Here is a 24,285-nt window from a genome sequence, read left to right as displayed (position 1 = left end):
TATCACAGTTTCGGTAATCTGCATTTGTGTTCTTTGCCATATCATGCCTCATGAGTTGTCTTTTAAAACAGTGTTTGAGTATGTGATGTAGTTTGAAAGTGCAAAAATAATGAAGAACAAAGTCAAACTCTGCCATTTAATAGACACAGAAGAACTCAGCACATGTCAGTCATATGCTTGCTTGTACGTGTAGTTTCTTGTCTTCATTCTTCAACTTTAGTCTTAAAAAACAAAAAAATGAATAAATAAAATAATTAATTGGAAACGTTTGGTTTAACCCATTTCATAGATTTTATGTATAAAAAGTAACTTTTCTCTGTACAGGTCCTTCTCAAAAAATTTGCATATTGTGATAAAGTTCATTATTTTCCATAATGTAATGATAAAAATTAAACTTTCATATATTTTAGATTCATTGCACACCAACTGAAATATTTCAGGTCTTTAATTTTTTTAATACTGATGATTTTTGCATACAGCTCATGAAAACCCAAAATTTCTTAAAATTAACATATCATGAAAAGGTTCTCTAAATGAGCTATTAACCTAATCATCTGAATCAACTAATTAACTCTAAACACCTGCAAAAGATTCCTGAGGCTTTTAAAAACTCCCAGCCTGGTTCATTACTCAAAACCTCAATCATGGGTAAGAATGCAGACCTGACTGCTGTCCAGAAGGCCATCATTGACAAGTAAGACATAGAAAGAAATTTCTGAACGAATAGGCTGTTCCCAGAGTGCTGTATCAAGGCACCTCAGTGGGAAGGAAAAAGTGTGGCAAAAAACGCTGCACAACGAGAAGAGGTGACCGGACCCTGAGAAAGATTGTGGAGAAGGACCGATTCCAGACCTTGAGGGACCTGTGGAAGCAGTGGACTGAGTCTGGAGTAGAAACATCCAGAGCCACTGTGCACAGGCGTTTGCAGAAAATGGGCTACAGAGAAGCAGCACTGGACTGTTGCTCAGTGGTCCAAGGTACTTTTTTCGGATGAAAGCAAATTTTGCATGTCATTCGGAAATCAAGGTGCCAGAGTCTGGAGGAAGACTGGGGAGAAGGAAATGCCAAAGTGCCTGAAGTCCAGTGTCAAGTGCGCACAGTCAGTGATGGTCTGGGGTGCCATGTCAGCTGCTGCTGTTGGTCCACTGTGTTTTATCAAGGGCAGGGTTAATGCAGCTAGCTATTGGGAGATTTTGGAGCACTTCATGCTTCCATCTGCTGAAAAGCTTTATGGAGATGAAGATTTCGTTTTTCAGCACGACCTGGCACCTGCTCACAGTGCCAAAACCACTGGTAAATGGTTTACTGACCATGGTATTACTGTGCTCAATTGGCCTGCCAACTCTCCTGACCTGAACCCCATAGAGAATCTGTGGGATATTGTGAAGAGAAAGTTCAGAGACGAAAGACCCAACACTCTGGATGAGCTTAAGGCCGCTATCGAAGCATCCTGGGCCTCCATAACACCTCAGCAGTGCCACAGGCTGATTGCCTCCATGCCACGCCGCATTGAAGCAGTCATTCCTGCAAAAGGATTCCCGACCAAGTATTGAGTGCATAACTGAACATAATTATTTGAAGGTTGACTTTTTTTGTATTAAAAACACTTTTCTTTGATTGGTTGGATGAAATATGCTAATTTTTTGAGATAGGAATTTTGGGTTTTCATGAGCTGTATGCCAAAATCATAAGTATTAAAACAATAAAAGACCTGAAATATTTCAGTTGGTGTGCAATGAATCTAAAATATATGAAAGTTTAATTTTTATCATAACATTATGGAAAATAATGAACTTTATCACAATATGCTAATTTTTTAGAAGGACCTGTATAATCATCGTCTGTTGTTACCTTCCCAGCTTCACGGCTCTTGGTTCTCAGCTTGTTGACCTGGGACTCTGCGATGTCAGCGCGCTCATGAGACTCCTCCAGCTCATTCTGCACCTTCCTGTACCTGGACAGGTGAGTGTTGGCCTGCTCCTCCTGTTAGGATTACACAAGATATCCAACCCTTTCAGAGCATTGCACTCATGTCACTGAGTGTATTGAATAGATAATGTCAAAGCTACAAACTCAAGACATTTGACATTAGACTTACAGCTTCTTCAGCTTGGCGTTTGTAGGCCTTCACTTTCAGCTGTAGCTTGTCTACCAGATCCTGCAGCCGAGCCACATTCTTCTTGTCTTCCTCAGTCTTTGGGTGTAAAATTGTTCATGTTCTTGTTTAAACTATGTATATAATCATGAAAGATGTTAAATGTTTAATTATTGTGAAGTTTTACCTGGTAGGTGAGCTCCTTCACTCTCCTTTCATATTTGCGCACTCCTTTCACAGCGTCTGCACCACGTCTCTGTTCAGCTTCAACTTCAGCCTCCAACTCATGCACCTTCAGTAGATAGTTATTGTTATAACTGTGAAATCTCTGCAATGGCCAGTTCATCTAAGGTTTACTCACACTAGGCAATCTGAACCATTCCCGAGCACCCCCAAAGTTAATTTCTTTTGACTAGTGTGATCACTCTGTACCTCACTTGAAGAGGTGAGCCAGAGCATGGTTCAGTTGGGCTCTGGTGTGATACACATGTATGTAGTGTGGTTGCTAAATGCACTGGAGCATTGGACAGCTACTGTGTGTGCACTACTATCATATTTTATACAAAAAAACATATATTACTACTTGAAAAGTAGCAGTTTTTAGTTAATTTGAATATTGAATAATATAGGTCCATAACAGGTCTGGTTTTCACCTTGTTGATAAACATTATTAATACTTTGTGAGTATAGCTGCAAATTCCTCCATCAGTGTCATCTGACTCCATAATCATTGTATAATCACACTCTGGCTCATTAGAAGACACCCGTTCCTAGAATGAGTACACGCTAAGACTGTATTTAGCCAGTGATTTACCCTGGACTCCAGTTTCTGGAGCTGCTTCTTTCCACCCTTCATGGCCAGACTCTCAGCCTCATCAAGACGGTGCTGCAGGTCTTTGACAGTCACCTCCATGTTCCTCTTCATCCTCTCCAGGTGAGAACTGGTGTCCTGCTCCTTCTTCAGCTCCTCAGCCATCATGGCAGCCTGAAATATAGGCCAATTAAAACGAGCTAACCAATATAGATAGAATTAGCTTCCATTAATGTTCTCTTTGCTACCACATGCAACTAAACAAAGTCAAATAACTGTTTAAATTAGCATAGAGTAACATAATGCAAACACGCACATCAGTGATGGCCTTCTTGGCCTTCTCCTCTGCATTTCTGGCCTCCTGGACTGCATCGTCCACCTCACCTTGAACCTGGACCAGATCAGTCTCAAGCTTCTTCTTGCTGTTAATAAGACTCGTATTCTGCAGGATTTAAGCAGGTAGTTTAGTGTATATTTAACTAATTATTTATCATGTAATCGGAATTTGCTCTTAGTATTTAATAATCTTTTTGTACTTGTGAGTGCAGCAGTCCCACACGCTCGCTGGCATCCACCAGCTCCTGCTCAGCCACTTTGCGTGCTCTCTCTGTTTGCTCCAGGCCAGCTCTCAGCTCCTCAATCTCTGCTTGCATCAGGCCATTCCTGCGCTCCACCATGGCCACCTGCTCCTTCATGTCCTCCTGTCCTCTGACAGCTTCATCAAGGTGCAGTTGGGCATCCTGTGGAAATGTTCTTTCTTTGTTAGTTGCATGTCATTCTTCAGTTAATTCATGTGTCATATTCCTATGATCAAGCACTTAAACTCCTCATTCTACAGAGAAATACCTTGAGTTGTCCTTGGACGTTCCTGAGCTGTTTCTGGGCCTCAGCAGCCTGGCGGTTGGCATGACTCAGCTGGACCTCCATCTCATTCAGATCTCCCTCCATCTTCTTTTTGACTCTCAGGGCATCATTTCTGCTCCTGACCTCAGAATCCAGAGTGCTCTGCATGGAATCAATCACTCTTTGGCTGTTCCTCTTGATCTGTTCCATCTCCTCATCCTTCTCAGCCAGCTTCCTGTCAATCTCGCTCTTCACCTGGTTCAGCTCCAGCTGCACACGGAGAATCTTGGACTCTTCATGCTCCAGGGTGCCCTGCAAGGAAAAAGAAAATAATTTACTTGCTGTTTAAACTTGTAAAATAGTACTATATAGCTCAAGAGTTATGACAGGTATATTTGTGATTGTTTAAGAAGGAAATAATTTCATTCATTTAAGGTTTTGAACCACTATAAATACAATGTTTTAATATTGTTCAAAGTACTGGTGTGATGTTAGTGTTGTAGCAAAGGAATGGCACCTCAGCTTCTTCTAGTGCAGTCTGGATCTCTGCTTTCTCGGACTCCACTGTCTTCTTGGCTTTCTCTATCTCATGAATGCTCTTTCCAGTCTCTCCAAGCTGCTCAGAGAGGTCAGAAATCTCCTCTGAAAGTATTTAAAAATCAATTGTATGTCAATTTTTGTTTTTGAAGACATCTCTGTTTTTTAAAATCCTTGCTGTAAAAATAAAAGTGGCATTTACGTTGCAGATTCTTGTTCTCCCTCTTCAGGGTCTCGAGGTGGTCAAGAGCTTCTTCATAGGAGTTCTTCATTTTGAAAAGCTCAGTGCTGAGAGAACGAGCTTCTTTCTGAGCAGCTTCTAGTTCAGCCTGGCTTTCCTCATACTTCTGTTTCCACTCTGCTAGGACCTGGGGAAAAATGTAATCATTGTTAATTAGCCAAGTCCATGGTTCAAGGTTTAGATTTGAAGATTATCCACATCTTTCTTACCTTATCAAAGTTTCTCTGCTTCTTGTCAAGGTTGGCAGCCAATGCATTTGCCCTCTCCCCATCAATCATCAGGTCCTCTACTTCACTCTGCAGCCTCTGTTTGGTCTTTTCCAGAGAGGCACACTTGGAGTTCACTGCCTCAATAGATTCTTCAGCATCCTGGAGACGCTGTGCCAGCTTTTTCCTGAAGAAAGTAGTATAAAATGATGAAACCTTACTAATATTTGTGAAATTAAATGTAGGGTACTCAAGACTTTTTTCTTTGCTGTATTTACTTGGATTCCTCAAGCTCTTCAGTGCGTTGGATGGCATCAGTCTCATATTTGGCTCTCCACTGGGCCACCTCACTGTTGGCCTTAGACATTCCACGCTGGAGTTCAGCTTTGGCCTCCTGCTCCTCCTCGTACTGCTCTCTGAGCAAATCACAGTCATGGCGGGCAGACTGAACTGCATGGGCCAGAGCGTTCTTGGCCTATGGGCGGCACATTTTGGGATATTAAACACTTTACTATCTACACGATGGCTTGGATTTAAAAAACAAAAAATCAAAACACTATTATTTGCAACTCTACCTTGACTTCTTCCTCAACATGTCTTTTGAGATCTTCAATTTGCTGAGTAAAAGCCTGTTTTCCTCTAGTTAACTGTGAAACAAGTGCTTCTTTCTCTTCCAGCTGACGGCTAAATTCACCTTAGAAACAAGTTACAAATATTAGCATGAAATATAATAACAGAATATTTGAACTCAATTTTGTTTTAAGATTTTTTAAAGGGGGGGTGAAATGCTATTTCATGCACACTGAGTTTTTTACACTGTTAAAGAGTTGGATTCCCATGCTAAACATGGACAAAGTATCAAAAATTAAGTTGTACGTTTGAAGGAGTATTTCTGTTCCAAAAATACTACTTCCGGTTTGTCACAAGTTTCGGAAAGTTTTTTTCGAGTATGGCTCTGTGTGACGTTAGATGGAGCGGAATTTCCTTATATGGGTCCTGAGGCACTTCTGCCGGAAGAGTGCGCGCTCCCGTATTATGGAAGCATATGGGTAGCATTATTAAATTTGGGATGTAATATGCAAAATGACAATGCAATATGTAAAATGGCAATTAATTTCTGTTTTTACATTTACATTTTCCAATACATTTGTGCAACGTTTGGTGCAAAATGAAAATGAAAATTAAATTACATAATTTTCATTTGCCATTTCCTACACCAGTTTTAATATGTAAAATCAATATTAATTTTAACGCTTTATAAGTTGCAAAATTTAAATTAAAATGTATTACAGAAATGATTAGATATTTCTAACATGTTCAAGCAAAAACTGTGGCAAAATGATCATTTAAATGCTATTTTTCTTAAATGCATTAACACTCACAGACCTTCTGTAAGCCCCGCCTTGTTCACGCAGTGATTGACAGGGCGGGAGGGGGCGGAGATGTGATCGGCTCGGAATGCATTTTCAATGTGCACATTGAATTTTGCTACATTCATTGCGGGACATTGAATGAAAATGCAATCGTAAGTGTCTTGACTGTGAGTGTTAATGCATTTAAGAAAAATAGCATTTAAATGATCATTTTGCCACAGTTTTTGCTTGAACATGTTAGACATATCTAATCATTCCTGTAATACATTTTAATTTTAATTTTGCAACTTATAAAGCGTTGAAATTAATATTCATTTTACATATTAAAACTGGTGTAGGAAATGGCACATGAAAATTATGTAATTTAATTTTCATTTTCATTTTGCACCAAACGTTGCACAAATGTATTGGAAAATGTAAATGTAAAAACAGAAATGCATTGCCATTTTACATATTGCATTGTCATTTTGCATATTACATCCCAAATTGAATAATGCTACCCATATGCTTCCATACCGTATAGCAGAGCACTGAGAGCACAACGGACTTCACTGATCAGAGTGAGAGCGTCGCGAAATGTCACAAAAGGAGTGTGTTTTTGGTTGCCAGGGCAAGACAACCCTGCACAGATTACCAAAAGAGAAACAGCATTAAGGGACCAGAGTGGATGGAGTTTATTTTTACAGAGCATCAACGGAGTTGTTCAAGTGTTTGTGATTGTTCCCTGCATTTCGAAGATGCTTGTTTTACAAACAAGGTCCAGTTTGACGCCGGATTTGCACATCGTTTATTTCTTAAGGAAAATGCAGTCCCAACGAGAAAGGGTCACGATCGTGTGTTGGAACCGCATGCGGTGAGTAAAACTGCTTCAAATATCTCTGTGTTGTTAACTTAGCTATCGGCGCGTAAGCACATCAAGTAAACAACATGCGATGTTGTCATCCAACTGCACTTTCCACATGTACAGCTTAAAAAAAAAAAAGACGACAAAGTGGAACTTAGTCATTTTCCAAAACCGCTAAGCAAATATATACAGTTTCAGTACATACCACATAGAGACTGATTGCTGATGCTGCTCTTGTTCAATTTCAGCCTCTGGATCTGATTCTGGATCATAAATAAACTGCTGAATCTGACTGTTAGCCATGGTTTGTTTTGGTTGGTTTTGTCCTCAAGGTGTCACAGCTTCCAGACACGCTCAACGCAAAAGCCTACTGGCGCTCGTAATTCTTTAGCTCCGCCCACACGTCATGCCTCCAGTCATTCGTGTTTTTCCGGGAAAAATCGGTACAGACTATCTTTCTCTTATGAATATAATAAAACTAAAGACTTCTTGGAGTTATGAAGGATGCAGTACTACTCTATAGGTACTCAAGATTAACAGGATATTGAGTGAAAACAAGCATTTCACCCCCCCTTTAAGTGTAGCTTACTCTCTTACCATTTTCAGTCTGAAGTCTTGCTCGTTGTGCACTCATGTCATTCAACTGACGACTATTTTCATCATTTTTGGCCTTGATTTCACTCAGCTGGTCTTCAAGGGTGCGGCACATCTTCTCTAAATTACCCTAAAGAGATTAAAGATTATATGAATATGTTTGTAAAGAAGATTTTTTACTTATTAATGATCATCTAGTGACATTACCTTTGCTTTAGCCACAGCCTCCATGTTGCTTGACAAATCATCAATCTCCATCTTGTATTCACTCTTCTCCTTCTCCAGCTTCTGCTTGACCCGCTGGAGGTTGTCGATCTGTTCTCCGAGTTCAGCTACACTGTCTGCCTGCTTCTTTCGGAGAGCTGCAGCTGTAGCTTCATGCTGCAAGGTAGACTCTTCCAGATCACGACGCATCTTCTGGAATTCGGCTTCACGCTTCTTGTTCATCTCAATCTGAGCAGCAGTGGCACCACCAGCTTCCTCAAGCCTCTCGCTGATCTCTTCAAGTTCCCTAGAAAGATCGGCTCTCTGCTTCTCCACTTTGGCACGAGCAGATCGCTCTGCCTCAATTTCCTCTTCTAGCTCCTCGATACGGGCCTAAATAAAAAATGGCTTCTTTACTGATATTTGTATATGGATTTTTCCAGCTATGCATCTAACTTCACCATTTCACATCAGAAAGATTACAGCTAGTGTTACCTGAAGTTCTTTGATCTTCTTCTGAAGCTGTGCTCCCAAAGACTGTTCATCCTCAATCTTGCTGAGAAACTGACTTATCTCAAAATCCTTCCTGTTTTGAAAGTAGTGTTTTGTAAAATGTGCCAAATACTCATTTTGTGTAGTTGTGTAAAGTTCAAAATCTGATGTCCACTCACTTTTTGATCTTCTCATCTGATTGCTGTTTTTCATTCTCCAGGTCCATTATGGACTCCTGGGCCAGTTTCAGATCACCCTCAAGCTTCCTCTTGACTCTCTCAAGGTCCATACGAAGTTTCTTCTCTTGCTCCAATGAGCCCTCAAGCTATTGTTACAGAAACTGAAACATTAACATCTGGTATAGAGCAATAAATTTTAGTTCTCATTGATTCATGGTCTTATTCCTATGCCAAACATCTTACATCGTCCACTTGCTGCTCAAGCTTTGTCTTAGCTTTAGTCAGAGTGTTGACTTTGTCTTCCTCTGCCTGAAGGTCATCAAGAGTCTGCTGGTGTGCCTCTTGGAGGGCTTTCTTCTCTTTGGTCAGCTTGGCAATGCTCTCGTCTTGAGAGGCCATCTCCTCTGTCAGGTTTTTGACCTAAATAGAAACATTAATTACTGGTTTCATTACCAAGAGCCTGAATCATAACCGGCAGTTTATATGAAGAGTTTGGTTCCAAGTAGGAAAACTACGATTGGTTGAGCATATTGTAGAATGTATATATATATACTGACTTTATTCTCTGTTGCATGTTTCTCCTTCTCCACTTTTGCCAAGGTGAGCTCCAGGTCATCAATGTCTTTTTTCAGCTCAGAGCATTCATCCTCCAGTTTCCTCTTCTTGGCAGTCAGTTCAGCATTGATTTCCTCCTCATCCTCTAGTCTCTCTGTTGTCTCTTTGAGTTTGCCCTCAAGTTGGATCTTGCTTTTGATGAGCCCTTCACATCTCTCCTCAGCATCATTGAGGTTTTCAGATTCCTGTTCATTGGAATGGATATAGTTAATGACTCATGCTTAGGGATTCACAATATATCAGCCACCATATCGGTATTGGCTGATAAATTTGAATTTTTCTCTTATTTTTATCGGACCGGTAAGAGAATTTGACCATTATCTTAGAGCTGATAAATAATGCATTATTTCCTGCAGAGACACTCCAGATGTGCACTGTTCACCATGATGGTTTTTAATGGCTTGAAATATTATTTGAATCACTTCGAAATGGAAAATACAGTGAACTGCAGTATGTGCATGGCAAGTCTATAATATTATATTGAGATCATTAGCTACTGTAAAATAATGTAACACAATCTTTGTCCGCCTGGATTTTAGTGCATTGTTAAGGGAAGATCACATTCACAACGGTTGTTTTTGAAAGTCGGTGCATAAAACAAAGCTGCTCTTTTGCTTCATTGATAAAGTATTTCTGAGGTGTAACAATTTTATTCAGGCTGTAAGGCTATGACTTGTTGTAGGCTATAATAAACCTGTTATAAAAGACATTATTAAAACATTTTCAGTGAAGAGTAGCCTATGCTTATAGCCATTTTCTTTTATCACAGTGTCACAGCGTGTCACTTATGCAGTGATGCACTATGAAATTTTTGTGAAACAAATTCATTCTAATATTAATTTAATAATAAAAGTAACATAACATTACTAGACAGAAAATAACAGGCCTACATTAATTGGAAATGCCAAGTACTTTTAATCATGATAATATTTAATGATTTTGACAATATCTCTGGCTATAGTCCTTACATGATTAACGTCTTTCAACACACTCTGCTACATTTCTTACCACTCTGTCTATATATGCTTTATTAATACCTTTTAATGGTGAGACTTTTTGGTAATCAGGCTCTCATAAATTCTGTGAAATGTGGATTGAGATTTATCGGCCAACATATCAGTTCTTGGCTTTCATATTTAAAGATTTATCGGTTATGGGTCTCGGCCAAAATGTTCATATCGGTGCATCCCTACTTATGTTTATAAATGTAGGCGAAATACTCACAGAAGTTACTTGCAGTAGAAGATCGTTTTTCTCCTGAACAAGTGACACCATTTTCTCCTCAAGCTCCTTCTTTTTAGCTAATGCCTTTGTTAAATCTTCTTTCATTTTATCAAAGTTCTCTTTCATTGATGCCATTTCTTTTTCACTCTCTGCACTCTTCAGAAGAGGCTTGATCTTGAAGTACACCTTCATCCATGGCCAATGTTTGACATTCATGAATGAGCGGATGTTGTATTGGATGGAATAAATTGCCTCCCTGTGAAAATTGTAATCAGTAAACCAGCCTTTATCACACTGTGCAACTAAACAGTTGTGTTTCAGACATTATTGTAAGTACCTCCTCTCCGTCATTTTGACATACTCCTTCCTCATGACATATCCTCGGGCCAAAGCCTGAGTCATGGTAACCAGACTTGATAGTTTTTCATCTCTCATCTCCTCAAGAGTACCCAACAGACCAGCTTTAAAGAACACCTACAAGAACATTTGTAATATATTAGTGCTGTAGGGTTGAAGAAGCCAATAAGTGCTTTTCAGAGTAGATGTGGCCTGGGATATGGCCCTAATAATAACTGAGATTGGCTGTTCCAGTAATTCCAGTGGGGAAAAACATATTTTATGGCCTATACTATAGTATAGAATGACATTTGGGAGAATTCTGTCCTTTCTTTTTTGATGTAACAGTTTGAGAAGGCATGACAGTGTCCGGTACACAAAGTGGAGTACTGTCACGGCGCGGTAGGGGCATCGCCGTGGAAAAAACAAGGTCAGGGTCCAAATGCAGGTAAGATTAAATTTAATAGAACAAAAAGGCCAACATGGCAAAAAGTAACAGAAACAAATGACAGAGAACAAGCCGAAACAGCACAAGCATTAGAGACACTGTTCACAATTAACATTACAATAATCCAGGCAGGCAGAGTGGTGTGTGAGACAAAACTATATACTAGTGACAAATGGGGGACAGCTGTGTGTGTGAGTAATTGAACAGATGTGCAGAGTGAACCAGGTAATGAGTCCGGGAGCAAGGGAGAAAAACAGGTGGAGCAACTAAACAGTAATGAGGTGACAAGGTAGGCGGGGTCAGAAAAGGAAAGGAGAGAGCAAATGGCACCAAATAAACACAACACTCACAGAAGACAGTTATAGAAAGACAGAAAACTGTGACAGAGTACATAAAAATATTTTGTGTAATTTGGTGTGGAATAAGGCTGGACCGACACAAAGCCTAGACTTGAACGCCTATTCAAAAGCTTCAGGCCTGCCTTCTTCATACTGATGCAGGGCAATTGGAAGGACTGAATTCTCTACAATGTCATTGTGTTGTAGCAGAGTAAAAAATGAGAAGGAAAGAGTTGAAATAATTTGTCCACGTGGTGTATTTGCTGAACAGCTCACCTTGGTGTGTCCAAATTTGTATTGGTTGTGGTCAATATCAATAGAGCCCAAGAGTTTCTCTGTAGCCTTTTTGTTGTCAATGAACTGTCCCTCAGGGATGACAGCAGCATTTAATACTTTGTATCTAGAGGACATTTACGGGAAAGTAGTATTCTTGTGAAATACGTTAGGAGGTGAAGATTAGGTTATACATCATCTCTAAGTCAGAAGTTGCAAAAAGATGTCATTACCTCTGCTTGAAGTCACCGTAGTGGATTCTGCTGGGGAAACCCTTCGTGCAGATTCTGATGCCCTCCAGCACACCATTACACCTGAGCTGGTGGATAACCAGGAAGTTCTCCATCAGTCCTGAAATGCAAATGTTCTTAAGGTTCAGGTTTTCTTTTTCTTTTTTTCAAAACCGTGATCTATTTGAGTCTTCAAGGATCAAGGTTACCTGGAGTCTTGGTTTCATTAGGAATCAAGCAGCGCACAAAGTGAGGGTGAGTGCTCCTCAGGTTAGACATCAGTTTACCCAAGTTCTCCTGTGGAAAGTTTGTGATTAATCTAATCGCAATGGTGAAAAATTAACAAACTTCAATTAGAGAGAGAATCTGTTTACCCTAAAAACTGCAGACACCGTCTGGAAGGAACCACCCTTCTTCTTGCCTCCTTTCTTTGCACCTCCCTCTGCTTTATATCAGTGACAGAGGTTTTTTTTTGTTAATCATGTGTTGCTGCCCATTAAGCCCTTCAATAATCTCTATTTGCGTCTTGTTAATTCTAACTATTCTCTTGCATAGACAAACTTCGTTTTTTAAAACTCCAAAGTCTGTGATCACATAGTTTGTTGCACTCTGATGACCTCATTCTTTTTTCTTAGTTTTTGTATAAGAAGGCTTCTTGTACATAATTCAAACACAAAGGAATTTAGGAAATGCAAATGTTTGTACCTTCTGGCACAGCGAGATACAGCAAGGCCAGCACTTTGAGTGCTGACTTTTGGTAAAGTTGCACGACAGAGTCGTTCAGTGGATCCTTGTTCTTCTCCAACCAGCCAGTAATGTTGTAGTCCACAGTGCCGGCGTAGTGCACCAGAGAGAAGTGGGCCTCTGCTTTGCCTTTCCCAGGCTTGGGCTTCTCGAAAGCTGAACATTTTCCCAGATGCTGGTCATGCAGCTTGTTTTTGAAGCTTGAGTCTGTAGCCTTTGGGAACATGCACTCTTCTTCAAGAATGGAGAAGATGCCCATTGGCTGTTGAGGAAATATTCCCACTCAAGTACAGGCACAGTGAGATTGTTATTTTAATTTACTGAATATCCTCTTACCTTCTCAATGAGCTCAATGCAGGTAGCCAAGTCCATACCAAAGTCAATGAATGCCCATTCAATGCCTTCTTTCTTGTACTCCTCTTGCTCCAGAACAAACATGGTGTGGTTGAAGAACTGTTGCAGTTTCTCATTTGTGAAGTTAATGCAAAGCTGCTCCAAGCTGTTATACTGATAATTCAACAGAAGCAATTATTGCAACTGACTGTTATCTTGTATGTCTTGATCCTTTCAGAGACATTAATGACTGATACTCACATCAAAGATCTCAAATCCAGCGATGTCCAGCACACCGATGTAGTACTCTCTAGGATTCGTCGTGTTCAACATCTCATTGATACGGACGACCATCCACAAGAACATTTTCTCATAGACAGACTTGCAGAGTGCAGAGACTGCATTGTTCACCTGACAAATTCAAAGGTCATTGTAGATTATATTAGTACCCTTACTTCTCATGATGACTATGTCTGAGACATGTCTCACTATATCCACAAGTAAAATGTGTTGATGAAGTCATCACCTGTGGTACGGTCTGGCCTTTGGTCACCATCTCATTCCCGACCTTCACTCTGGGGTAACACAGAGCTTTCAGCATGTCAGCGGAGTTGATGCCCATGAGGTAGGCGATTTTATCAGCCGCTAGGGAAGCAGAGTTTTATGCATTATTGTTGCTATTTAAGTGACCATTTATATGTTAATTTGTGCTCAAATTTGATCTTACCCTCATTGCCATCAGGTTCTGCCTGCTCCTCTCTCTGCTTCTGTTTGAACTTCATGGCCCCATGATGCATCACCGCACCTGTCAGCTTGTAGATGCTGATCTTCTCATCAGCATTGAAGCCCAGAATGTCAATGGCACTCTGTTTTTACACAGACCAAATAAATCATAATGTTTATTGGAGTACTTTATACTGCGTCATGCAGTATTCAGTTAAAGCTTGTGTTTTTCTGATGTTTACTTGCTCATAAATTTAGCAAAAAGTCTAAAATACTTCTACTACTAATAATATTGCAGCTGTCCACATACATCTGTGGCAATGAACTCCTCCACATCATCGATGCTCTTGACAGTGATTTCACCCTGGCTGATCATCGGATAGTCGTAAGGGTTGGTGGTGATGAGCAGGGCCTCTGTAAAGAATTGATGTGCAGAATGTTTCCAGTGCTCTCAAACATAGAAATAACTGAAACACACAATCCTGTAGATTTCTCACCGAGCAGCTCTGGCTTGTGTCCAGTCATGAGCTGGTAGAAGATGTGGTAACTCCTCTCAGCAGACAGCTGGAATGTTACCCTTGACTTTTCTAGCAGATCTTTCCAAGAAGAGTGTGGTAAAAAAAAAGACATTGTTTTCAATTGAGCAACCCACATCTTAGACTCCAAATAAAATATTTGGCTAAAAACAGTGTTGACTCACAAGTTTCAATATCTGCTTTGGCCAGTTTACCAGTGCCCGAAAAGTGAATCCTGATGAATTTACCCTAGATTGAAATCATTGATAAAAGGTCAACTGTTTGTGATTGACAATTTATGATGTTATTAATGATGATTCATAGGTGCAACTTACAAAACGAGAGGAGTTGTCGTTCCTTATAGTCTTGGCGTTACCATAAGCCTCCAGCAGAGGGTTGGCTGCAATGATCTGGTCCTCCAGTGATCCCTAGACGTAATTGTAGCACAGTGGGCAGTCATGAGGTGAATCACAAACACTGTCCTCAATAACACTGTCTAGAATAGATACTCACTAACCTGCATTTTTCCAGGGCCAGAGTCTGTCTTCTTTGGACCAGCCATCGCAACAGTTGCAAAGTACTGAATGACACGTTTTGTGTTCACAGTCTTTCCTGCTCCAGATTCTCCACTGGAGATTTATATGAGTTCATCATTTAGTCATAAATCTTTTACTGATTTACAATTATAACTAAAAAAGCTTCAGGTTTAGTTAGATTCAGCAGAAGAATATTTACTCACGTAATCAGGACAGACTGGTTCTCACGATCTGAAATTAAACCGTGAAATATTAACAGAATATATATTAGGTAGCACTCTATATTAACTTGAAGCTATTAAGTGTTTGTTTTTTGACAGTGTTATTAGATTAATAGGCTATATTCTAAAGTTAACATTTCAGTTATTTATTCATATAAGAACATATAGAAGATAAAATAATGCAAAATAATGGTTGTTATCAAACACTTACTAATTGAACAATGTACTACTCAGTTTCCTCAGCTTAAAAACCTCATTTAGGTACCGTTTATTAAGAAGTTGTTAACTAAGGATAAAAAAACATCAGTCACCTTTGATGGAAAGATACTATTTGGAGTTAATTCAGCTTTTCTATGAACTCTGTCACAACAGCAATTTATGGACAATGAATTATAGGCTCATACTTCATGCTAGTTATTATAAAGTGTATTTTTCATTGTCTCTTTAACTGTTATATGTTGAAACTGCTGGAATCCACTTACCAGTTAGCATGAACTGGTAGGCGTTGTCAGAGATGGAGAAGATGTGAGGTGGGGCTTCAATCCTCTTTTTGCCTCTGTATCCAGACACAACAACTGCGTCGTACACTGGGAGCCATTTGTATGGATTGACAGTGGCACAGAACAAGCCAGAGTAGGTCTGAAATGGAGATCGTCCAGTTTTACAATGTTGCTGCCCTATTCCAGGAATAAATTATGATTTACTTACATAGATCATCCATGCTGCGTAACGCTCTTTGAGGTTAAACAGCACAGAAGGCTCATTCAGGTGGGTCATCATGGCCATGTCCTCCATTTTGTCAAATTTGGGAGGATTCCTTGGGAAGATTTGATCTTCTTTTACGGTGACAGTCTGTAATTAACTTTTTTAGACGTTTTGTACACATATTTCTACACTATTTCTACACTATTAAAACTTTAAGCTTTGAAGACTCAAGCACAGTCACATATGAAATATTATTTTTTTATATTTGATACTTACTTTCCCACAGTCAGTTTTGACAGTAGCTTTGCCAGCCTCTATACTAAGAAGAGTACCTTTCAAGTACATCTCAGCTGGATCTGTCACGAAGAATGCTGTTTTGGCATCGAATTGAGCAGTCTGAGCCTCGAGTCTCTCTCTTTCTGGCTTCCGGAGGTAAATGGCCGCCGGGCCGAAACACTCCATTTCACCATCTCCCATGATTGTACTTTACTGTGGAGTACAACTGACATCACCATGCTGATATACTTCATTAGATTCACTTTTTGATTGTCATTGTATTACTTTCAACTCTAACTTTCCTAATAAATTCCAATCAGTTAAACCAAACAGCCAAACAAATCATATTGTCACCATCAGTTGGGAAGTTCTTTACCTTGTATTAATCTCAGATGGAAATTGCAGCTGTCAAGTTCAGGATTCTGAAAAATAACAATTATATACTATAGACTATATACTAATTAGTAATATATATATATATATATATATATATATATATATATATATATATATATATATATATATATATATATATATACAGACAGACATATAGGTAGATAGATAGATAGATAGATAGATAGATAGTTAGATAGATAGACAGAGACAGAGAGATAGATAGACTGATAGACATACATAGATAGATATATAGATAGACAGACTGATAGACAGACATATAGATAGATAGATAGATAGATAGATAGATGGATAGATAGATAGTGACTCACCAGTTTTGATGGGCAACTGTGCTGCAATCAGAGGTTGTAATTTATATAGTATCTTTACTGAAGACTCAGCTGAACTGTTCAGCTGGATTTGGTAATGTTATTCTACATGGTTTATGATGATGCATCTCAGTCCTAGTGGAAAATAGCAACACGTTGTCCTTTTGTTTCGTTGGTTTGTTGGAGCATGTGATATTTTAATTTTTCTTATGGTTTAGATCAACTGAACAGCCTTTCTATATACTTAAATTCATGATGTTGATATGTTTTAATTTTAAAGCAATAACATATTAATCATAGACATTTGGATTCTACACTTATAGGATATAAAAGTTTAACAGTCCATGTTTTTCTTATGTTTTGTCTCTTTTTAATGTAGGCCTTCTTGTTGAGTGTATGTTTGTTTACAATGTTTAATTTGATGTCACTGAGGTCTTATTTCAATGTTGCATCTTATTTCACTCTTGGCAAAGAGGAGCAACTTGGTTCAGATGTAAAGAAGCAGTCAGCTGTCACTTCTATTTAATTTTAGATGTGAAAGCAAGACTGGCACAATTTGATGACTAAAAGTTTTTACTTTTGATAAATGGTAATATACGACTTATGTTCTGGGCAACTGTCATATTAATAACTATTTGTTTTTGAACATTTAGCATTCATATTATTTCCTCTTTAAAAACCAAAGATGGACTGTGACAGTCCCTCCAAATGAATAAATAAATATATACATATATCGGGCAGGCTTTTCTTGGGCAATTAAACCTCAGTAATCACTGCACATACGGATCTTATTTCATGGTCATATAACAACTCTCAAAGTTATAAACAGCATGTTCATATATTGACAAATTATAAATATAGCACAGTGAGAGCTCATGTTTGTATTAAGTTTAGCTTACACATCCAGGCCACGGTGAAGACTTATTTGACCTGTCATGACATTACTGTAAGATTTCTCAGTATGTGAACTGCTTTTTTAATTGACTGTACTTTTGAAATAAATAAACAAATAATTAAAAGTAATAATGTTTATGACTTGCTCTAAACTCTATATTTTAACATTCGTTAGCTGCTGCAGTATACTATTGTAATATATTGTTTTAAACTGACTTTGTCTTAGAGTCACAAGCCTAAGAATTTTGCTTGATTTTAATATAAATTTACAGACAACAGTCACCATACTCAGAAGCCTTTGGCCCAAAGATGAATAAGTACTACACACTTATTCATCTTTGGGACAATTGTTTCTGAGTATGGTGAGTTGCATTTCCAGATGCATTTCTTTATGAATATGGTACTGTTTGTTATCATACCACATCAAGTCAAATAAGGAACGTCGAATCACAAAATCATTTACTTTTCTTGAATGTAGTTTTTGCATTGTTGATCCAGGATGTAGGGAAGTTTTTAGTACAATTATAAGAGACAATCTTCATACAAGTAAAATCACATCAGAATACAAGCAGGCTATAAAAGTTGCAGAGCAGACAATAGTCTGGAGCAGTGTTCATTTTGACCAAATTTTGATTTTTTTTTAGTCATATTTTAGTCATCTTAATTGTTTTTAGTGTCAGTATAGTTTTAGTTGACTAAATATCATAAAATCTTAGTCGACTAAATCAACCATGACTTTAGTCAGTGAAAATCGAATGGGTTTAATTACAGTGCATTTATAAAGCATTTCTCTAAAACTTCCAAACATATTATGTACACTGTTAAAAATGTATTGTATTGTTACAGGAAACTCCTGGCAACTAATTGCCGTGAATTTACAGCAAACAATATACAAAAAATATACTGTATATTTAACACAATACAATTCGGTGTTTATACAGCAGTGGTGCTGTGAATACAGTAGCATTAATACAATAAAATGTTGTATTTTGTATTGTTGTCGTTCAATCCTCAACAGTGGTGACAATCCCGAAAAAAAAATTGCAGCAATGCATGCTGGGAGCCATGAACATGTTTTGTATGCTGGCATGAAACATGTCACCATTGTTGTGTTTAATACTCCAAATGTTGATGTCTGTGAGTGTATAAATAATCTAAAACATGTTTTTAGCAAAAAGTTAGCATAAACCATATTTATTCCCTATTAAACATCAGCGTATGAATCACAACAGTGTTTCAAACTATTTATTTTTATATCAGTTGGGTCTTTTAAACCATTTTAGTGCAGTCAGTTGGTTGTTATTAAAACCAACTTGTTGATCTGCTTTATAATTGCAGAAATGTTTTCTGAAAACAAATGCAACTGCATAAAAAAAGTATTGCAGCAAAAGTTGAGGGTTTAGAGCACAACTGAAGCAAACCTTGATCTCTAGGATGGTGATCTCAAAAAAACATTTTAATTAAGACATCAACATCTAAACCTCTGTGAATTATGAATAAGAACTTCTGTAGATGCATGACAGGAATAAAATCATTCTGGTTAGTATTACTACAAGTGAAGCTGGTAATGCTGTTTGTGGAGTTGTTTATTCAGATCTTGAGAAATTTAAAGTCTTGTATCTTCAGTTCACCTAAGACTGTGGCTGAAGAAAGTAGTAGTTTGTGTTCTTATTTCTCTTTCTTTCTTGCTTGATCACAGCAGGTGTTTGAATGACTGAGAGAATGTTGCAGGAACATTTTACTAACCTTAAAATAACATTATACTAATATGGAAACTGGACCTTTTTATGTTCTTGGAATGTTACAAATCAACTTTCCTAGAATGTTGAATTTTTAAATCAAAATTAAGTTAAAAGAATGTTTGAGAAACATCATACCTTTTAAAAAGTTTCTTTTAAGGTTAAGAAAACTGGACCTTTTATGTTAGAAAGAATATGAAAGTACCAGTTTTAATGCTATCCCACAATGCTTTGTGGTGTCTGTAAAATAATGCTTCTACAGTGTAGTTACAATAATATTACAGGACTGTCCATCAGTTTCCCATCATGCATTTGCATTTACAATAAAAACCATGAATACAGTGTATTGTTGTAAAATATATTGTAAAATTACATCAATTGCTAACAGTGTAGGTTTGATATTAAGGTTTTATCATGAACATTTCTTGTATTTGGCAGTTTGGTAGTTTAGACAATAGTTTCAATTTGGCTCAAGTAGATTCAATTAGGTTGATAACCTTCATTGCAAAAAAAACAACAAAAAAACAAGAAAAGGATATATCATTACTTCTGATGAAATGATAACAACTGTGAACAAATACAATTTAAATCAACTTTACAAATTACAATTGTTCATTTATATTTTCAGCTTATTTTCTCTTCTTATGTAAGCATAACATTTATAACATTTTACGTGAACAGTTTAAGCAAACATATGAGATCTATGGCATTTTACTGCAATTATGAATACACGAAAGTTGTGCGTCATACACCTAATAATATAACATTTAAGTATAATAAAAATCACTGTTTTCCTTTATATTATACTGTATATTATAATAATCAAACAACATGGATTCAAGTGACAATCAGTCCTTCTTATAATTGAAGAGATATTTCCATACCATCAGTGTCCCTGAGATGACCGACAGCTGATGCGTTTCCCGTTTTGTGCATCACTCACAACCTTTTAACCCTCCAGCATGCATCATCTTCATGCTGATACAGAAAGTGCTCATGCGTCTAATCTGCGTTGTTATCTCACTGTTTTTATGCACTCTAGTTCTGCATGTTTCTTCGTTCTGTTTCTGGGACCATCCTAGGCTTTTTCGTGCTGATGGTCTGCACCCCAGCAGAGTTGAATTAGAACTCCTGTCGGACAACATCTCCAGGACGCTACGCTCAATATGACTAGCAAGCCAATTCTCAAATTGGTTTGTTGTTGACGGCTGTACTGCGTTTGAGCTCCGTCACTATATTCTTTTCATTGACTATTTTTAACTTAAAAATCAATTTTATACATCATCGTTTCCGTTTATATAACGCGTGAATATATCCTCTATTGTATTCTACAACAAAAACAATCAGAGCGCCTCGCTATCACTAGTTTTATTTTGATCTCCCGGGTCCGCTATTAGCTTTTAGCCAGTTAGCATCAGCAAGCGTGGTTGCTGCTAACTGCGCTTATATTGCTAATACTCTATTCACACATATTACCACTGCTGTACTCCATGTTACTTGCTTTAATGGTAGATGAATGTCTCCACTCTGTGCAGCTCGAGCTCGAGGCCGTGGGGAAGCAGATTCGCAACCTGGAACAGAGGCAGGCCCAGCTGAGAGAGCGGAGAGCCGCGCTGAAATCATCCCGGGCTGACGCTCACAAGTCCGGGGTAAGTATACAGCGTGCTGTTAACAGTCCCACCACGTCTACTCCGTGTGTTCCACAGCGGAGGACGCGAGCCGGGTCCCGTGCGATGACTTCTCCCCCTCCTGCCTTCGAGATCTCCATCCAGAACCGCTTAGCTCTCCTCCATGAGACAGGACGCAACGCTGTGATCATCGGAGACTCCATCGTCCGACACGTAAGTGCTACGTTAGCCGAAGGTAAAGTGCACACTCATTGTTTGCCTGGTGCTCGTGTTCTCGATGTTTCTGCGCAGATACCCGCAATCCTGAAGGACGACGAGAGCCCCAGAGCGGTCGTGCTTCACGCCGGGGTTAACAACACCACGCTGCGGCAGACGGAGACGCTGAAGAGGGACTTCAGGAGCCTGATCGAGACGGTTCGCAGCACAACGCCCGCGGCGACGATCGTCGTGTCAGGACCACTGCCCACGTATTGACGAGGACATGAAAGGTTCAGTAGACTTTTTGCTTTAAATGAATGGTTGTTGTCATGGTGTAAAGAACAGAAACTGCTATTTGTTAATAACTGGAATCTTTTCTGGGAGCGTCCTAGACTGTTTCGTGCTGATGGATTACACCCCAGCAGAATTGGAGCGGAGCTTCTCTCTGACAACATCTCCAGGACACTTCGCTCCATGTGACTAGTAAGACAATTCTCAAATAACCATTATGATGAGTTTTGTTCCACCCACTTAAATTCTAAAAGTACTTGCGCTGTAAAACCTATTAAGACTGTGTCTGTTCCCCGAATAGTGAGGTCAAAATATAAATATAAATATAATGTAGGATCTAGAAAAAATCTTATCGTAATTAAACCAGTAAAATTTAAAGTAAATGAACAAAAAAAATTTTAAAGTTTGGGCTCATAAATATTAGATCACTCACACCAAAAGCAGTTATTGTAAATGAAATGATCACAGATAATAGTTTTGATTTACTCGGCTTGACTGAACCCTGGCTAAAACCAAATTATTATTTTGGTCTAAATGAGTCTACTCCACCAAACTACTGTTATAAGCATGAGCCCCGTCAGACTGGTCGTGGCGGGGGTGTTGCAACAATATAGTGATATTCTCAATGTTACCCAGAAAACAGGATACAGGTTTAACTCTTTTGAAATACTTCTGCTAAATGTTACTCTGTCAGACATGCAAAAGAAATCTAATGTATCTCTTGCTCTGGCTACTGTGTATAGACCACCAGGGCCGTATACAGAATTCCTAAAAGAATTTGCAGATTTCCTCTCAGACCTTCTAGTTACAGTTGATAAGGCGCTAATCATGGGAGATTTTAATATTCACGTTGATAATGCAAATGATACATTAGGACTTGCGTTTACTGACCTAATAAACTCCTTTGGAGTCAAGAAAAATGTCACCGGGCCCACTCATCATTTTAATCATACACTAGATTTAATTATATCGCATGGAATCGATCTTACTGCTATAGATATTGTACCTCAAAGTGATGATATTACAGACCATTTCCTTGTATCGTGCATGCTGCGTATAACTGATATTAACTATATGTCGCAGCGATACTGTCTGGGCAGAACTATTGGTCCAGCCACCAAAGAAAGATTCGCAAATAACCTGCCTGATCTATCTCAACTGCTATTTGTACCCAAAAATACACATGAATTAGACGAAATTACTGACAACATGGGCACTATTTTCTCTAATACATTAGAAGCTGTTGCCCCAATCAAATTGAAAAATGTTAGAGAAAAACGTACTGTACCATGGTATAACAGTAATACTCACTCTCTCAAGAAAGTAACTCGTAGTCTTGAACGCAAATGGAGAAAAACTAACTTAGAAGTTTTTAGAATTGCATGGAAAAACAGTATGTCCAGCTATAGACAGGCTCTAAAAACTGCTAGGGCAGAGCATATACACAAACTCATTGAAAATAACCAAAACAATCCAAGGTTTTTATTTAGCACAGTGGCTAAGTTAACAAATTACCAGACGCCACCTGATTCAAATATTCCACCAACGTTAAATAGTAATGACTTTATGAATTTCTTCACTGATAAAATAGATAACATTAGAAATACAATAGCGAATGTAGATTCTACAGCATCTAACACTTCAGTTTCATCCATCGCACCCAAAGATAAACTGCAGTGCTTTACAACCATAGGACAGGAAGAGCTAAATAAACTTATCACTGTATCTAAACCAACATCATGTTTATTAGATCCTGTACCCACTAAATTACTGAAAGAGCTGTTACCTGTAGCCGAAGCACCGCTTCTCAATATCATAAACTCGTCGTTATCTTTAGGACACGTCCCAAAACCATTCAAGCTGGCGGTTATCAAGCCTCTTATTAAGAAACCAAATTATAGGCCTATTTCAAATCATCCATTTATGACTAAAATTTTAGAAAAAGTTGTGTCTGCTCAATTGAGCACCTTCCTGCATAAAAATGATCTGTATGAAGAATTTCAGTCAGGTTTTAGGCCCCACCATAGCACAGAAACTGCACTTGTTAAAATTAAAAATGACCTGCTCCTTGCGTCAGACCAAGGCTGCATCTCATTTCTAGTCTTACTTGATCTTAGTGCTGCGTTTGACACCATAGATCATGACATACTCATAGATCGATTACAAAACTATACAGGTATTCAAGGGCAGGCTCTAAGATGGTTTAGATCCTACCTGTCCGATCACTACCATTTTGTTTACTTAAATGGGGAGTCATCTCATTTATCATCAGTAAAATATGGAGTGCCACAAGGATCCGTCCTAGGTCCCCTTCTATTTTCAATATACATGTTGCCCCTTGGTAATATTATTAGAAAATACGGAATTAGCTTCCACTGTTATGCTGATGATACTCAGCTATATATCTCAACGAGACCAGATGAAACTTCCCAATTATCTAAGCTAACAGAGTGTGTTAAAAATGTAAAAGATAGGATGACAAATAATTTTCTCCAATTAAATTCAGTTAAGACAGAGATACTAATTATTGGACCAAAAAACACTACACAGAATCTTGTAGATTACAATCTGCAACTAGACGGATGTACTGTTACTTCCTCTACAGTCAGAAATCTTGGTGTTATATTAGACAGCAATTTGTCTTTTGAAAATCATATTTCCAATGTTACAAAAACTGCATTCTTCCATCTTAGAAACATTGCCAAGCTACGAAACATGTTATCTGTTTCTGATGCAGAAAAGCTTGTTCATGCATTCATGACCTCTAGACTGGACTATTGTAATGCACTTCTAGGTGGTTGTCCTGCTTCGTCAATAATCAAGCTACAGGTAGTCCAAAATGCAGCAGCTAGACTCCTTACGAGGTCAAGAAAATAT

At 38.4% G+C, this 24,285-nt stretch overlaps 1 protein-coding gene across 2 annotated transcripts; it reads right to left on the bottom strand.

The window, feature by feature from the left end:
• Nucleotides 1-203: 203 nt before the first annotated feature.
• Nucleotides 204-16,685, bottom strand: LOC113091543 (myosin heavy chain, fast skeletal muscle-like). 2 transcript variants are annotated; one of them, XM_026257122.1, is made up of 41 exons: nt 16,662-16,685; nt 16,313-16,358; nt 15,937-16,149; nt 15,664-15,807; nt 15,438-15,594; nt 14,938-14,965; nt 14,716-14,827; nt 14,534-14,626; nt 14,384-14,447; nt 14,181-14,279; nt 13,994-14,097; nt 13,688-13,826; nt 13,487-13,605; nt 13,222-13,371; nt 12,964-13,134; nt 12,589-12,889; nt 12,258-12,328; nt 12,093-12,180; nt 11,887-12,004; nt 11,657-11,780; nt 10,596-10,732; nt 10,259-10,514; nt 8,977-9,219; nt 8,663-8,839; nt 8,420-8,565; nt 8,244-8,334; nt 7,752-8,141; nt 7,548-7,674; nt 5,309-5,427; nt 5,012-5,208; nt 4,737-4,920; nt 4,489-4,654; nt 4,267-4,391; nt 3,753-4,061; nt 3,443-3,646; nt 3,223-3,348; nt 2,910-3,080; nt 2,283-2,387; nt 2,099-2,194; nt 1,852-1,983; nt 204-221 (listed from the first exon to the last, which is right to left on the bottom strand). In XM_026257122.1, the coding sequence occupies exons 3-41, from the start codon at nt 16,135-16,137 to the stop codon at nt 204-206; spliced, it is 5,802 nt and encodes a 1,933-aa protein (XP_026112907.1). In that variant the 5' UTR covers nt 16,138-16,149; nt 16,313-16,358; nt 16,662-16,685. The 2 variants fall into 2 exon arrangements, with proteins under 2 accessions (XP_026112907.1, XP_026112908.1); XM_026257123.1 differs by having other exon boundaries at nt 12,258-12,325.
• Between the last annotated feature and the right edge of the window lie 7,600 nt (nt 16,686-24,285).

This window comes from Carassius auratus, unplaced genomic scaffold (assembly GCF_003368295.1).
Source record: "Carassius auratus strain Wakin unplaced genomic scaffold, ASM336829v1 scaf_tig00214211, whole genome shotgun sequence".
NCBI classification, from domain to species: domain Eukaryota; kingdom Metazoa; phylum Chordata; class Actinopteri; order Cypriniformes; family Cyprinidae; genus Carassius; species Carassius auratus.
Note: the sequence above shows the minus strand (reverse complement) of the source record. Positions and strands in the feature narration are given on the sequence as shown.

What these genes read in the sequence shown, in the direction of transcription:
- LOC113091543 (XM_026257122.1), bottom strand. Translation starts at nt 16,137, where the DNA reads ATGGGAGATGGTGAAATGGAGTGTTTCGGCCCGGCGGCCATTTACCTC. An exon ending in TAATGAAACCAAGACTCCAG is followed by an intron (nt 12,005 to 12,092) that starts GTAACCTTGATC and finishes TTTGCATTTCAG; the next exon opens with GACTGATGGAGAACTTCCTG. An exon ending in AACGCCAAGCTGAAGAAGCT is followed by an intron (nt 1,984 to 2,098) that starts GTAAGTCTAATG and finishes TAATCCTAACAG; the next exon opens with GAGGAGCAGGCCAACACTCA.